This window comes from Manduca sexta, chromosome 25 (assembly GCF_014839805.1).
Source record: "Manduca sexta isolate Smith_Timp_Sample1 chromosome 25, JHU_Msex_v1.0, whole genome shotgun sequence".
Taxonomy (NCBI): Eukaryota; Metazoa; Arthropoda; class Insecta; order Lepidoptera; family Sphingidae; genus Manduca; species Manduca sexta.
This window is the reverse complement of record NC_051139.1, coordinates 17181263-17195633: the sequence shown is the minus strand read 5'-3', so window position 1 is coordinate 17195633 and position 14371 is coordinate 17181263. Positions and strand designations below refer to the sequence as shown.

The window sequence follows — 14371 nt, the reverse complement described above, 5'->3', positions numbered from 1 at the left end:
CATTAGACAATTCAGAAGGTTTACTTTTAGCTTTCTTTTCTCGAAAGTTTAAATCGCAAGTTGAGTGCAGATTAATAGCATCGCATACAAAAGGAACATAACTGTTTATTATATAATTAAGAACAAAATTTACAAAATACTAAACAAAAGACTACACAGTACTGCAAGAAGCGCTACAAACAATTTCTCTAAGCCAACCTTATCAGCTATTTATTTGGCGTTTTGTGGCAAAATACGTTATAACATAAAGAAGACCCTCTACAAATGAGCGGGTCACGTGATGGTAAGTGAACACAAATGCCCATACCAGTGTGTCAAAAACCAGGGTACCGATATTACTAGCCAGGCCATTCGTACTGTAGACAGAGCTATCTACAGTCAGGGTCTACTTTCAAGCGGTTAACGCTTTGCATTTGATGAGTAAGTTTTAATTAATTTCGCCATTCTTGAGTACACCAGGGTTTTTAAGTCTTTGGCGTATAAAAAATCCATGTGATTAAACTTAGCAAAAGGCACTTCATAGACGTCTACCACATTAGGCAGCTCATTTATCAGAATTTTTACATCAGTGAAATTTGAAAACCAGTCATTGTCACCGTAAAATATTGCTATGGGAGAAGTTACTTTGCTCAAATTGTAGTTTGGTGGTGCATTTGTTCCGTAAACTTCTAAATTCTTCAAGATACCATAATCATATTTTCGGAATTTACCAGAATCAATCTCTTGAAGATAGTGCAACATCTGCTTCGTAGCCGCGCCGGAAGGAATATGTCCGTATAAAACTGGCAAAGCACTTAAATCGGTTTGTTCGCAGTCAAAACCGCATAACATGTAAATTATGTTAGAGCAGACCAAATATGCAAGATTTGGTTCGCTGCACAAAACAGTGGTGAAAGTGTTGGTAAATGTATTGCTGGGTAGCACTTCATTGACGCCAAATAATTGCGAAAGAAGTTCAACTTCTGTACTAATTGGCGCCAACAGTCGTGCCAATGGACTCTTCATGTGCGAAACGTACGCCACAGCAGACAGCGAAATCATCAGGGCGACCTTTTCGTTATACTCGGATTTTTCGGAGCACATGACAAAGTATGCAGTTGTACCTTGAGAATGACCTGCGTAAATAACCTGGGATGCACCCGTCTCTTCTAAAATATAATCAATTGTAGTTGGCAGATCTATCTGACCTATCTCGTCCCAGCTGAAGTCCCAGAATTCCTTATCAGTATCAGGATCTAAAGTGACGTGCTTTCTCGAATATTTGTTTCCTCTCGCATTACCCATCCATACGTCATAACCATCTAACCAGAGGTTATATGCTATAGAGTTTGGCAGGTTAATTGTCACGAAGTCATCAGCAGATGACAGGAGTCCGTGCATCAGATACACCGGCGGTCCACTGTTCGGCATTCTTATGATGGTGAGTATGTAACCATCTTTCGTAGTAAGATGATGTTCTTCTACTGGATAGTTGTACTTGGTTATTAACTGAGTGATGTTGAGATGTATATCTTCATTAACATTTATAGCAGTAAAGTTAAGCAGGTTGTTCATTGTGCATGAAATATCGAAATCTGACTTATCCAATGCGCCGATAATATCGTTTAATAACGTGTTTATATCAGTGATACCAGTAAGGTTTATTGATTCCACGCCAAGAGTTCCACATGTCACTAACCAGGAGAACAACACGAGTGTCCTCATTATGATTTTTGATAAACTGTAAACTTGAAATTTGCAAGCACTTATATAGGTAACGGCAGTATTTAAATAATTTGATGATTTTGTTATCATTGTTAATAGTAGCATCTATCCTGGCAAATATTAGTTAATTGCTGTGTCAGTACTCGGTACCATAGTGCTATCATTTGTTTACCGTGTCTTACATTTATTATTTCACTATTCATGAAAACGAAAAAGAAATATTGTCAACTCTTTAGTCTGAAATAAATGTGGATTCCTTGCCCGGTTAATAGTTCTAATGGGTCTTTCTAATATCATACGCTCGGAATTAGGTTCCTCGATGAGGGTTGACGTGAAGCAGTCGACCGGTTGTAAAAATCGTTAATGCAACATGTGCGAAAGTATACGTTTCCGAATGTTAAATATGAAGCTGGTATTTTTATTGTTTTAATATATTTTCCCAGGTGAACTTTTAATCAGACCTCTTTTCTTCAATTCAATCTTAATTAAATTTTTAACTTTAGTAAAAATATTTCGTATTTTTGTTCAATTTATTACAACATTTTTATGATTGATAATAAATAATAATTCATAGGGTATTATCTAATTATTTGCCATCTTCACAGAGACATTTATGTTTAATTTATTTTCGGTGACAACAAAGCCTCGCTGCTATCTTCCGGCTTAGTTAATATTCGATAAGTAAAAGTCAACAACCTCCTAAAATTTATAATAAAGTAGAATGTCTCATTAAGGTGTTTCGCAAATGCTATCAATTTGTTGATGAGAAGCTATACACTACTATGAAACCAACAGTTATTTATTTATTTATTTTACTCTTTATTGTACAAAACACACAAAAACAAAAAAATAAAAAAACGATGCAAAGAAGAAAAGAGAGAACTGAAGTTGAAGAAGCAACTGCAACAAAACAATAAGTTATCATCGCCGGCGCGATGTTTTACAGAAGACCAAATACTACAAAGATTTCATGACATTGCGCAATCTGTATAGTGATAATATCCGGCACAGTAACTGAACACAAGAAAGTAACAATATGGTTAACGGTTCTGATTTTCAATTAAATTCTATCATTAAAGTTTTATCTGACAGTAAGTAAAAAATAGAAATATATACGGCCGGCCACTGAGGCACTTTTTGTTGTTGTAATTAGAAAATTATACAGATATTATGCTACCTAAGAGGTGTTATTATATGCCAAGTTGTAAATATGTAATTGTTGCTTGATATATTGTCATTAAGTATTTAACATCGTGTTATTATAATAATATGTTTGTATAATGACAATGACTGTTTCTACATCCGCATTCTTTGATTTTTTTTCCAAGTTTAGTAATTTAATTCCCGTAATATTTTTAAGATATAAACAAATAGTTTTTTTACTACGTTATATTATTATAATTTAATGATGGTATTGTCTCTTAAATGTTGTACTTATGGCTCCTCTCATTATTTCTCATTATTACGAAATTCCTCGTCGCTATAAATAATTACAAAACAAACAAATTGGCTATCCGAGTAATGAGCATGAAATAAATTCATTCCAGTTATTGCCTGAAAACGCGTAACAAATTCTTATCACAGTGCTTGATTTAGAATTTAATGTTTTCCAATTTTTGTATTATACGACCGTTAATCACCTACCACTTTAGGTTCGGTGAGTACTTCTTTACTAATTCTACAAGTCTTGAGTATACGAGAGTCTTCAGATCTTTTGCGTACAAATAGTCCATGTGAGTAAACTTGGGAAGTGGCACGTTATATACATCTACCACTTTTGGGAGCTGATCTATCAGAATTTTCACGTCGGTGTAATTCGAGAGCCAATCATTATCAGAGTAAAAAATTGCAACAGGCGAAGTAATTTTCTTCACCTCGTAGTCTGGTGGTATTTTCGTTCCATAGACTTTCAAATTCTTTGTTGGACCATAATCATATTTTTGAAATTTGCCCGACTTTACTTCTTGCAAGTAGTGGAGTAGCTGCTTCGTAGATGATCCCGAGGGAAGGTGTCCGTAGATTACTGCGACATTATTAAAATCGATCTGCGCACAGTTAAAGCCACTAAATATAGACATTATGTTAGCACAGACTAACGAAGCAAGAAGGGGATCGCTGCAGAAAACCGTTGTGAACATATTTGTGAATAAGTCACTGGGAAGAACTTCAAAATAACCTATGGATTCTGAGAAGAGTTCGAAGTCCTCACTGAATGGTATCATCGCTCGAATCACGGGACTCTTGAGGCGCGACATATATCCTACTGTAGATAGTGAGATCATCAGCGCCACTTTGTCATTGTACTCGGGTCTTTCAGAGCACATTACAAAATAAGCAGTTGTACCTTGCGAGTGACCGATGTAAACTAGTTGGGACATGCCAGTTTTTGTTAAAATGTAATCAATTATGCCAGTGAGATCTATTCGACCGATTTCATCCCAGCTAAAAGTCCCAGAATAGTTTATCTGTATCTGGATTTAAAATTGCATGATTTCGCGAATACTTGTTCCCTCTAGTGTTGCCGATCCAGACATCATAGCCTTCCAACCAGAGGTTATAAGCTATAGAGTTTGGTAAGTTTGTTGTAACGAAGTCATCAGCACTGCACAGGAGCCCATGCATCAGGTACACTGGTGGTCCATCGTTCGGCATTCTGATGACAGTGAGTATGTAACCATCGTCTGTTGTTACGTGGTGTTCTTCTACTGGATATTTGTTCTTGATTATTAACTGAGTGACATTGAGGTGAATATTTTCCTTGTCTATGTTAGTTGTGTAGTTATCCAAAATCTCGAAAGAGCACTTGAAATTGAAATCGTTGGTATCTATGGCTTTGAGAACATTATTCAGTATTATGTTTTTAGCGGTGTCGCTAAATACTGAGGTCAAGCCAAAAACTCCGCACGACATAATCCAAGATAGCAAAGCAAACGTTCGCATTGTGTCACTTTGAAAGGTGTGCTAAGCAAATATTTTTCTATTATGAAACAGAATCAAGATTATGCTCTTGCTATCGCAAACCGACATTGGCGGCTGTCGCGGCTAATCTAAGTCGTTACTGTGCCGATCTTCGTCACTGCATACTTGACGTATTTGTTGTGCTTCACATTTTATTGACCGTGACGAGTTAATGGACCACCATTATGTTAGCTGTTGTTTACGCAGCAATTATTATTTTATCTTAATAGCCTACAGTTGAATGTCTTTGTAGTAATACATTTTATTCTGTCCATGGTTTCAAAAAGAGAAGGTTACTCAAGTCATCGTAAATTTTTATTTTTCTATTTGTTTAGCGATATTTTTTTTATTCGTGGTTGGGTTGAGCTTCGAAGACGCACAGGTGAAATCCTTAAAATCAAATAAGATACTGATGATTCTTTTTGAATATTCATTATTCGTATAACGAAAGTATTACGTACGTTAATAAAATTGGCTATACAAGTCACGTAAGAGCACATCGAAGGGCAGAAGCGCGACTAGAAGATGCCCAGTCATAGCTCAAGTTATATGTCCAGTTTCTACAGTCGCCGTGGCCGAAATCGGCTAGGAAGACATCATCATCATTCGCATACAATGAATGTGATTTTTGCAATTCGTGTTTTTATATTTATACGGATATTATTAACCCATGCATAAAGTAAAAAAGTTTTTTAGTTTTGTATATATTTTTGATGACGGTTCGTACATCTTGTGTCCGTTAGTCGCTCTCCTGGTGAGTACAGAACATACCTTACCACCAGCTAAACTACGACGATAAAATAATTGTAGTTTAAGTAATAAATTAGCTCTGAATGAGATTTTCTCGCAGTAAAATTATTAGTTATAAAATGCTAAGGTTTATTTATAACATAAAGTATAGATCTGAAAATAAATTAAAAGGAAAAGTTAAAAATCTTTAGCACTCTCATCATTGAGGTAGATAGTTCCTGTATAAGTAACAAACAAAACGAAAACTTTACATTCCTGAATTCATTATCATTAGCCGAGTTGCGTTTACTTCGAGTTCTGAACTAGGAACATAAAATGGAACATTGAGTGCGATGTCCGCATCTAAATCCCCTCGTTCGTGCTAGAAGTGGCTTCCACCAACTACAAACGGAACTGTACTTACATCTTCAATGTAAATGGACCTTTCGAATAGGTTCACAGGAAACTTATGATTTTTATTCAACTTCGTGAAGGACGGTAATATATTCTGTATGGTGTTAAAGATGGATGGAAAGTTTTTTAGTTCTATGTGAATGTACAAGAATGGAAATTGTAAATATTGAATTTTCCATTTAAAACTAAACCTTATTGCTAGATAAAGTGTAATTTAAGAACTAAGTATAGAATGGTGATTTTTTAATTTGAAATTTTGTTACGAATTCCTATAAAATGACTATTATATATTTTTGCAATGGCGATGGTATGGGTAAAATTGATTAACCAAAGCGCAGACAATCAGAATAAGTCTTTGTCTATCTGTTAATCTTTCATCCTAATCATTTCAACACTATGCGTTCACTTTTGAGAAAAATGCAAACATCTTCACAAGCCTTCGCATTTATAATTGTATGAACCGTAAGTTTATTATTTTTACATACATGTTGCAGTATTACACATTCTCAATATTTTGTTATCATAACATCGGAATGATTTACGAACTAGTCCAAAATCACATCCTTTTGCCATAATAGTCCATCGACAAAGAACCATGTCGTTTGATGAATGGCGACATTGTACTGAGTGAGGGCGACCGCCACGTGTCTGGGCCGGCAATAATTAAGACATGTCACGTCGAAAAGAAATGTGTTTTATTAGCAGTCGAGGGTGTGAAAGATGATTCGTGTGATTATATCAGTCAACAGTAATAGTTTTCTTTATTGCTTTGAATGATGAGACGAGCTTGCCGTTCCCCAGATGGTAGGCGATACGACCGTCCATAAACATTAGAAACACCATCTAACACATTAAATTACAAAGTGTTGTTTGGTATTCCACTGCGCTCGCCATCATAAGACATGAGATGATGAGAAGTCTTATTAGGTCCAGTAGTTACACTGGCTACAATGTCTTTCAAACCGGAACATAACAGTAACCACATACTCCTGCTTGGCGGCAGAAATAGACATAGCAGTGGTAGGTACCCAGGCGGACTCTCACATATTTTTATATGGTTATAGGTGGCGCGACCTACCACCAGTATTGTATTCATCTATTTATGAACAAACTTTAGCATAACGGACACAATATTCTATTTACATTGCATCATTTAATCGACAATGGTTCTCATCCTTTGTAAATAAGGTACCACTTGTCATTATTCAGAAGTATAATACTTTAGGTACGAGTATTTCTTCTACTTGTTTAAGCCTTTCGAAGTCCACTGCTGAACATAGGCCTCCCTGAAAGCATTTCCAGCGGGTTCCTACAAGTGTTTATATTTTTTTATATAAACTAGGCCAGTAAACAAGATGTCCCCACTCTCTGTATTATTTCGATTAATTCTCTCAGCTCTACTGCACGTTTAAATACTTATAGGTCCTTGCTATTACAAATTGTAGCTTCGGTTGTGGGTATAGTATCGTAACTTGTAAACCAAAACTGCTCATTGGAACACCATATATTAACCAGATAATCCTTTTACTACTGAAACTTCAAGATCATGGATGGCATGTTTTTATATCTTTTCTTTTTTACAGCCAGCAGGATAACATTTAACTGATTTTTAATGGTTTTTGTTTAATGCCACTTCAGTATTACATCAACCACAGTCTAATCGTAAAATATTTCAAGCTGGATAAGCAATTTGAAAGCGTTTTAAGGCAGCATTGTTTCAGCGAGTGCGGGGACTCGGCGCCTGCAGCCGACGTGGCATTAGCATCATACAGCTGCAGCTGTCGCAGCCTCACTGATATGAGAGCCTTTCAACTTGAGCGCTTAGAACACGCTGTCGTGGCTTTTGTTGGCATTTAATAAAAATATATATTGTCTTCAGTATCTTATTATTGGACGATGTTTAAAACTTAACAAATAATAAAGGTTCTTATTTTTATTGGTATTTAATGTTAATACTTTTACCAACTAGTCGAACATAACACAGGAACTAATATCCTTCGCCAGTTCACCCAATACTATAACTATAACTTCTCATATATTTTTTATATAAATACAGTATCTCTTTACCTCATTGACTAACTCTCTGTGTTGAGTAATCGAAAGGATCTTCAAGGCAACAAAATTATACCGCGTTGGAGATCTGTCAAGATGACAAACGTGACACAGTGCCCAGCAATTAGTAATCCAGTTATGTGAGGTGTTACAACTTGCAAGTGCGGCGCTCACAGCTAGCACAACGAATACAAAATACTTGAGTCACAAAATAATTATATTATCACTTTATTTCGCAGTTAAATCAGTTTGTAATGGAATCTGTGTAAAAGACACGTCCATTAGTTTTTTATTAAGATTGAGCGACATTTCGACAAGCGTCCCAATTTAGAAGTGTTATTAGTGTTAGAACTCAGAGAATATACCTAGAAAGCCTTTTAGAAACGAGTTATTTCGTCTGAACCGACAGACAGCTGTCGTACTCAGAAATTGGTTTCATGTTACTATATTTTTATTGTTAATTTTTATTATAATTTATTCTGATCTCGTAATTGTTAGTAGTAACGCGCAATATCTGTGGATCTGGGTTCCAAAATCCGTGTGAGATTGTCTATTCTAAAAAATATACCTACTTAAAATTCCTGGATTTGGAATTTGTCTCTAAAATAACGATAGAATTGTTCATTAACGATTACATCATTGGACGAAAAAGGCTGAGCGAAAAGAGCATTAGTTGCCCCGCTTTTTACGTCTTCGACAATAAAAGGTGTGAGTGTGGAAATTTGTTCGTAGATGTCACTTTTCAATTCAGCCCGTGTACATCCAATAAAACAGACTGTGATAATTCAAGCTCCATCGACGAATGGAATGACTTGTTAGTCGACATTATGTTTACAAATAGATCTTATCATCAAGTAACATTAACACTCTAACTTTTTTATTGCTTTTGTATGAGGGAAATCAGTATGCCATTCGCCTGATGGTAAGCAATACGACCGCCCATAAACAGTAGAAACACCATCGAACACCTTGAATTACAGTATTGTTTTGTATTCCACTGCGCTCGACATTCTGAGCCATGAGATGTTAAGTCTTATTATGTCCTGTAATTACACGAACTAACTCTATCCAGAAAATAATGCAATTCTCAAGCATCATCTAATCATTTAGAACATAGTGCGGTGGATGATTAGAGGTGAGAGAAGCAGTTCATTAGTCGCCAGTCGCGAGTCGCAGCCGCTGGTGTAACTAACCGAATCATTAAATAGAGCCGCCTCGCGTGGCTAACGACCTGCAACCACAGCCTTCATATTAGTTCACTAACGATACACTGCGCTACGGTAATGCGAAGACCATGCAGGCAGCGGATTCATGGACGGTAGCTTGTGTTATTTGATAGGTTAGGATTATTATTTATTACACCAAAGATCAAGACTTTTTTCTTAGTTACATACTATTTCTTTATTTTATAACAAAATCATTTATTCTTTAAAATGTATGTGAAAAAAGTGTAATAATTAATTTCTTAATCTAGCCATTTAAGCACTAGCCATTAAAACAATAAATTAGAACATCATAAACTGGTAATAATAAGGATGGACTTATTGTAATGATCACCCGCTTCCGCCACCGCGCAAGCCCCCGCTCGTCTCAACGCTTGACGAATACAGACACTCGAAAGTTCGCGACGAGAGACGAATTTGCATCAAACACAGAGCGAAGCACCCTCATGCTTGCTGAAATGCTGGTTCATATTAAACAGAGCCGACTGTCTCTACGTCCTGCGTGGCTACAGCACTACGTCTCTACGTGTTTGGGTTTAATTACGTAAACTCGCAACAAAGCGGTTTGTTTTGGCACTCACTGGCACTATTTTGTTTTAATTTGTATGAAATGTAATTTAGTGCTATTTTCAGCTTCGTGTTTGTTTATTTTCGCTGGAAAATTTAATGGGTTATAGTAAAATGTTTTAATGTAGGTCGAATTTCAGTTATTTTTAGCTGCGGACCTTATCATCTTTCGATATTTCAAACCAGTGGTTGTCTGTCTCTTTGAATAAAAAACGTCGATGGTTGATGACCTTTTAAAATTATGAATTTTTTAAGAGATAATCATGGTCTAAAAACGCAAAACAAAGTCGTGGGTTTTGAGAATCTTGATTAACTTTTGTTTTTGTCAGGCTTCAGGTAATCTTATGAAATACAAAAGCAAGTCTTTTTATCTGGTGACAAAAAGACCAATAACTCATTTTATTTACACGTAACAGCACGAGTTGATGTCAGTTACATCATAAAAATATTTTCCAAACTGCAACAACAGTGCTTGTTTTCTTGGAAGTAGAAATATATACAAAATAAATAGACATACCTCCAAAATCGCTTATGATCCGCATATTTAAAATCTGGACTATCTGATATAAAATGCAGATGAAATTCTAATAGATTCAAACGTCTGATGACGTGTGGGCCGGAGCGGTGGCCGCAGTAGATTATATTTAAAGACCTGTCACCGCCGTACTGCCCACAATTGAATATTAAATGGAATTTTGTATCCATTCAGCATATTTGTATGTTTGAGACGAATAAACGTAAATAAATGTTGGCAGTTCCTGCGACTGCAGATAAATCTTTATGATCTGCTGCCGGTAGAGGAAACTAAAAATACACACATATCATAACGTATTTATGTCCGAAGGGGTATACAGAGGCGCAACCAGGACACCCACTTTTCGCCAAATGTGTTCCATTCCATGATGTGATAGGGGGCGAGCCTAACGCCATATCGGGCTTAAATTCCATACTCCGGGCTGATAATAATATCAGCCCTGTATTATATACTTGCCCACTGCTGAGCACGGGCCTCCTCTACTACTGAGAGGGATTAGGCCTTAGTCCACCACGCTGGCCTAGTACGGATTGGTAGACTTCACACACCTTCGAAATTCCTATAGAGAACTTCTCAGATGTGCAGTTTCCTCACGATGTTTTCCTTCACCGTTAAAGCGAACGATAAATTCACAAAGAATACACACATGATTTTTAGAAAAGTCAGAGGTGTGTGCCCTTGGGATTTGAACCTGCGGACATTCGTCTCGGCAGTCCGTTCCACACCCAACTAGGCTATCGCCGCTTTTTTACTCCGGGCTGATACTGAGCAGAAAAACTCAAATATCACTTTGCCCGACCAGGGATTCGAACCCAGGACCTCAGAGCGCTATCGTATCGCGCATGCAGTACAACTACGCCACCGAGGCAGTCTAACTAAAAATATCTATCGTATTGATTTGTTTTATCAATTATTTCATACCATTGTTAGTTAACTCATTATAAACTAACTAATATCAATATTAAGCCACAAGTTGCAACTATACCATGGAATATAGAAGTTTGTCAAACCAATTAACTGTTAAGCGGTTTATGGTCGTGTTCCCCCTATTGGTATTCAGTCTTATATAAGCGAAGTATGAATTAGTTATTAATTGGGAGATAATATATCCTCAGTAAATTTTTTCTTAAATAATATTTTTTATACATGTACTGCAAAGACCGCTCAGCACTTGATGGTAATTAGATTATACAGAAAGATCGACTGATGGGAGATGACTACCCCTCGCTAGTCGATACAATTATGCCGACCTGTTTGAAACTATAAATGGCTTTATATATATAACTATGGATATATACATCTATAAAGCCAATAGAACTTAGCCGTACTGTAAAACATTTAATAAAACCCAACAACATTAAACGCGTCATAAATCAAGTAAATGCATGCTCTACGTAGAGATGCAACAATCGATCTTATTTAAGATAATGAGGTGCGACGGCGCCGCGACGCTTGTTCCGCCGCGCTGGCAGCTCTGTTCGATCTGTACCGACTCCACTGTTGGTTTAGATTTTAGATAAACTTCCCTCGGATATTACCTTACTTCCAATAATATTTATAAGATTTTTGTTTCTTTGTAGTAAAGTATAGAATCATTTGAGTGTGTTTTTTAGTTTATGTTTTAATATAAGAGGGATATTCATAATTGAGATGTCCGCCTATTGCACCTAAACTGTTTATATATAATAGCAGTATTAGCGAGATTATAAAAAGTTGTTAATTAGAAGAACTTAATTACTAGTAGGTGATGTGGGCGTTGGCAGATTTTTTTTAATTCTTATTTTTTGATCTAGCGACTTGCTCTGGTCCTTAATTAGTTACATAAACGCATCGATACTATAATATAATAGATTTAATCAATGTTTTATTAGTGTTGAAACTTATACTAGAATTGTCGCATTCTTAATACAAATTAATTTAAAATTGGAGACTCAGAGATATATCTAAATTAAAATCCCTGATTAAGAATATTTTACACAAACTCAATAGCTCGCATGCATAAAATATTATAAACACAGATACAACCAGTTATAAGTGAGCAGAGACGCCTGAAGACGGAAGACGCTCCGTCCGATAGTGAAATGGCGGATGCTGTCAAAATGCTATCAGCTCTTACAAAGATGGCTGGTAGACGCGCGGTACTAAGTGTCTCGGATAATAAGGCTGCCTTCACGAGTAACTAGATATGGATTGATGTTTTTCCATCATTTTAAAATAAAACCTGATTTTGCTTGTTCTACCCGCGCTCAAATCCGTTTTCGTGATAAAAGTAGAATGTAATGGATAATGTTCCTATTACCGAGATTTTTGCAATTATAAACAATTTGTTCGGTTTATTCTGCATAAACATTCTGTATAAACTTGCATGAGAAATCCTTTAGGGCAGTTTTCACTGTCGACATGTTTCTGCTGCTTACTAGAGTTCAAGTCCTATGATGTTCTTGTTTGGATAACTGGATATAGTGAGATTTTTGGATGAATTTTATAGGAGATGTTGCTACTTTTTATTCGGAGGCAAGGCGTTAGCATCAAACAAGCGTTTGTTGTGGAAAACAAGAAATTGATTTCTACTAAAATATATATAGAACCCATTTTATTGCTTTCACATATTCACATGATTTATTAATATGCGTGAAGTGGATTCGATCGATAGTTCTGCATAATGTAACATCCTCTGCTTTTACGACACTTTTATTGACTGGGGCGAAATTATTATGCCATCTCATAGAAAATATACATACATACTTATGTCTTTTATTCTCTAAAGGGTGGGTACAGACATAAATAGTATAGATACTTCTCGCCAAGCTTATTCCAATCACATAGTGTGATGGGGCGATCTTACTCGGCGCGCCATAGTGGGTTTGAATAAAACTTGACATAATATAAAAATTAACCTCCTTATTCATAGACGTTATTTACTCTTGCTGTGATAACAAGTCTGTTTCTCAGTGCTGATGGCATAGCAGCCTTCGCAGTGCGTAGACATAGGGCCGTTGTGATTGACTAATATTGAGATACAACTTGAATCTAGTTGGCTGTCAGATAAAGATGATCAAACAGCTAGCTATCAGATAAACAAAGCTGAGAAACAGACTTGTTATCACAGGAATGCTCCGTCTTTATATAAATAACTTATATAAATAAGGGGCTAAATCTTAAATTCACGTATTATATATCTTTACATTGTTTTGAGGGTATTTTATTTCGCGAAAGATTTTTCGAGGGCAGAGTTGCGTGCAATAACTAGTTCGATTAATAATCTCGTGTTAGTTATAATTTTCTATGGTTTAAATTTTCTATGACGGAAGTATTAAGGTTAAGAGCCTATGACTTACTCAAGTCGACAAGAAGCCAGAGGAAAGTGGGGGATAAAATCCAACGGCGGACACTTTAGCTCCTGATTCGATTCATCGCCGCTTGAGAGCTGGTCTTAAAGGAGTTTTGACACTAAGAGCATTCACTGGTACATTTACTTTACCATAATGTCGGAATTTTGCAGGTTTTTATGAGTACAGCAAATTGACTCTACTGTCCATGGTGGTAAGGAGCACACTTGCATGGGCCACTATGCTTTGATACCGAACGTGCAGCGGTCACTATCCAGGCTGAAACGAATATTTTCCAACTAGCAAACTGTAGTAAGGAATTATTCAATATTAGACCCCCTATACTGATAATAACAACGCTGGTCTAATGTAGGTTGGTAGACTTTACTTACATAATATGTAGCTTGAATAAACTCGCCGTATTTATTCCTACGTAGGTAGCTATATAGTTACCTAATGGATTAATATTGTCCCGAGTTTATAATATCTTTATAAATTCCAATCGAAAACACTTCACTTAATTTAGTTCGATTATTCTATTTAAAAAATCATGCTATATAATATCTATACCTAAAACTCTGAAATATGATGTTATTTCATCTTTAGAACAAAGTTATAGTAACAATGTATATATTTATGTTCGAGAATGCCCGTATTTGGATTAAACCTCTGAGGTATCTCATCCGCTTATTTCGCTACACGATCGTTGCGGCAACAGCGATGAACGCTACTGCTACAGCCCTTAGTTTCATTTTCCTCGTTTTAATAATTATTAGATATCTACTTAATTCGTTAAGACACAGCATGTTTTAGGCATGTTTAATAAAGAATTTTGGCTCTGTTTTGGTTTATTAAACTGT

General features: G+C 36.1%; 1 protein-coding gene across 1 annotated transcript; it reads right to left on the bottom strand.

The window, feature by feature from the left end:
* Window positions 1-399: 399 nt before the first annotated feature.
* LOC115450186 (lipase 3-like) lies at window positions 400-1704 on the bottom strand. The gene has a single exon (XM_030178175.2). The coding sequence runs from the start codon at window positions 1702-1704 to the stop codon at window positions 400-402; it is 1305 nt and encodes a 434-aa protein (XP_030034035.1).
* Between the last annotated feature and the right edge of the window lie 12667 nt (window positions 1705-14371).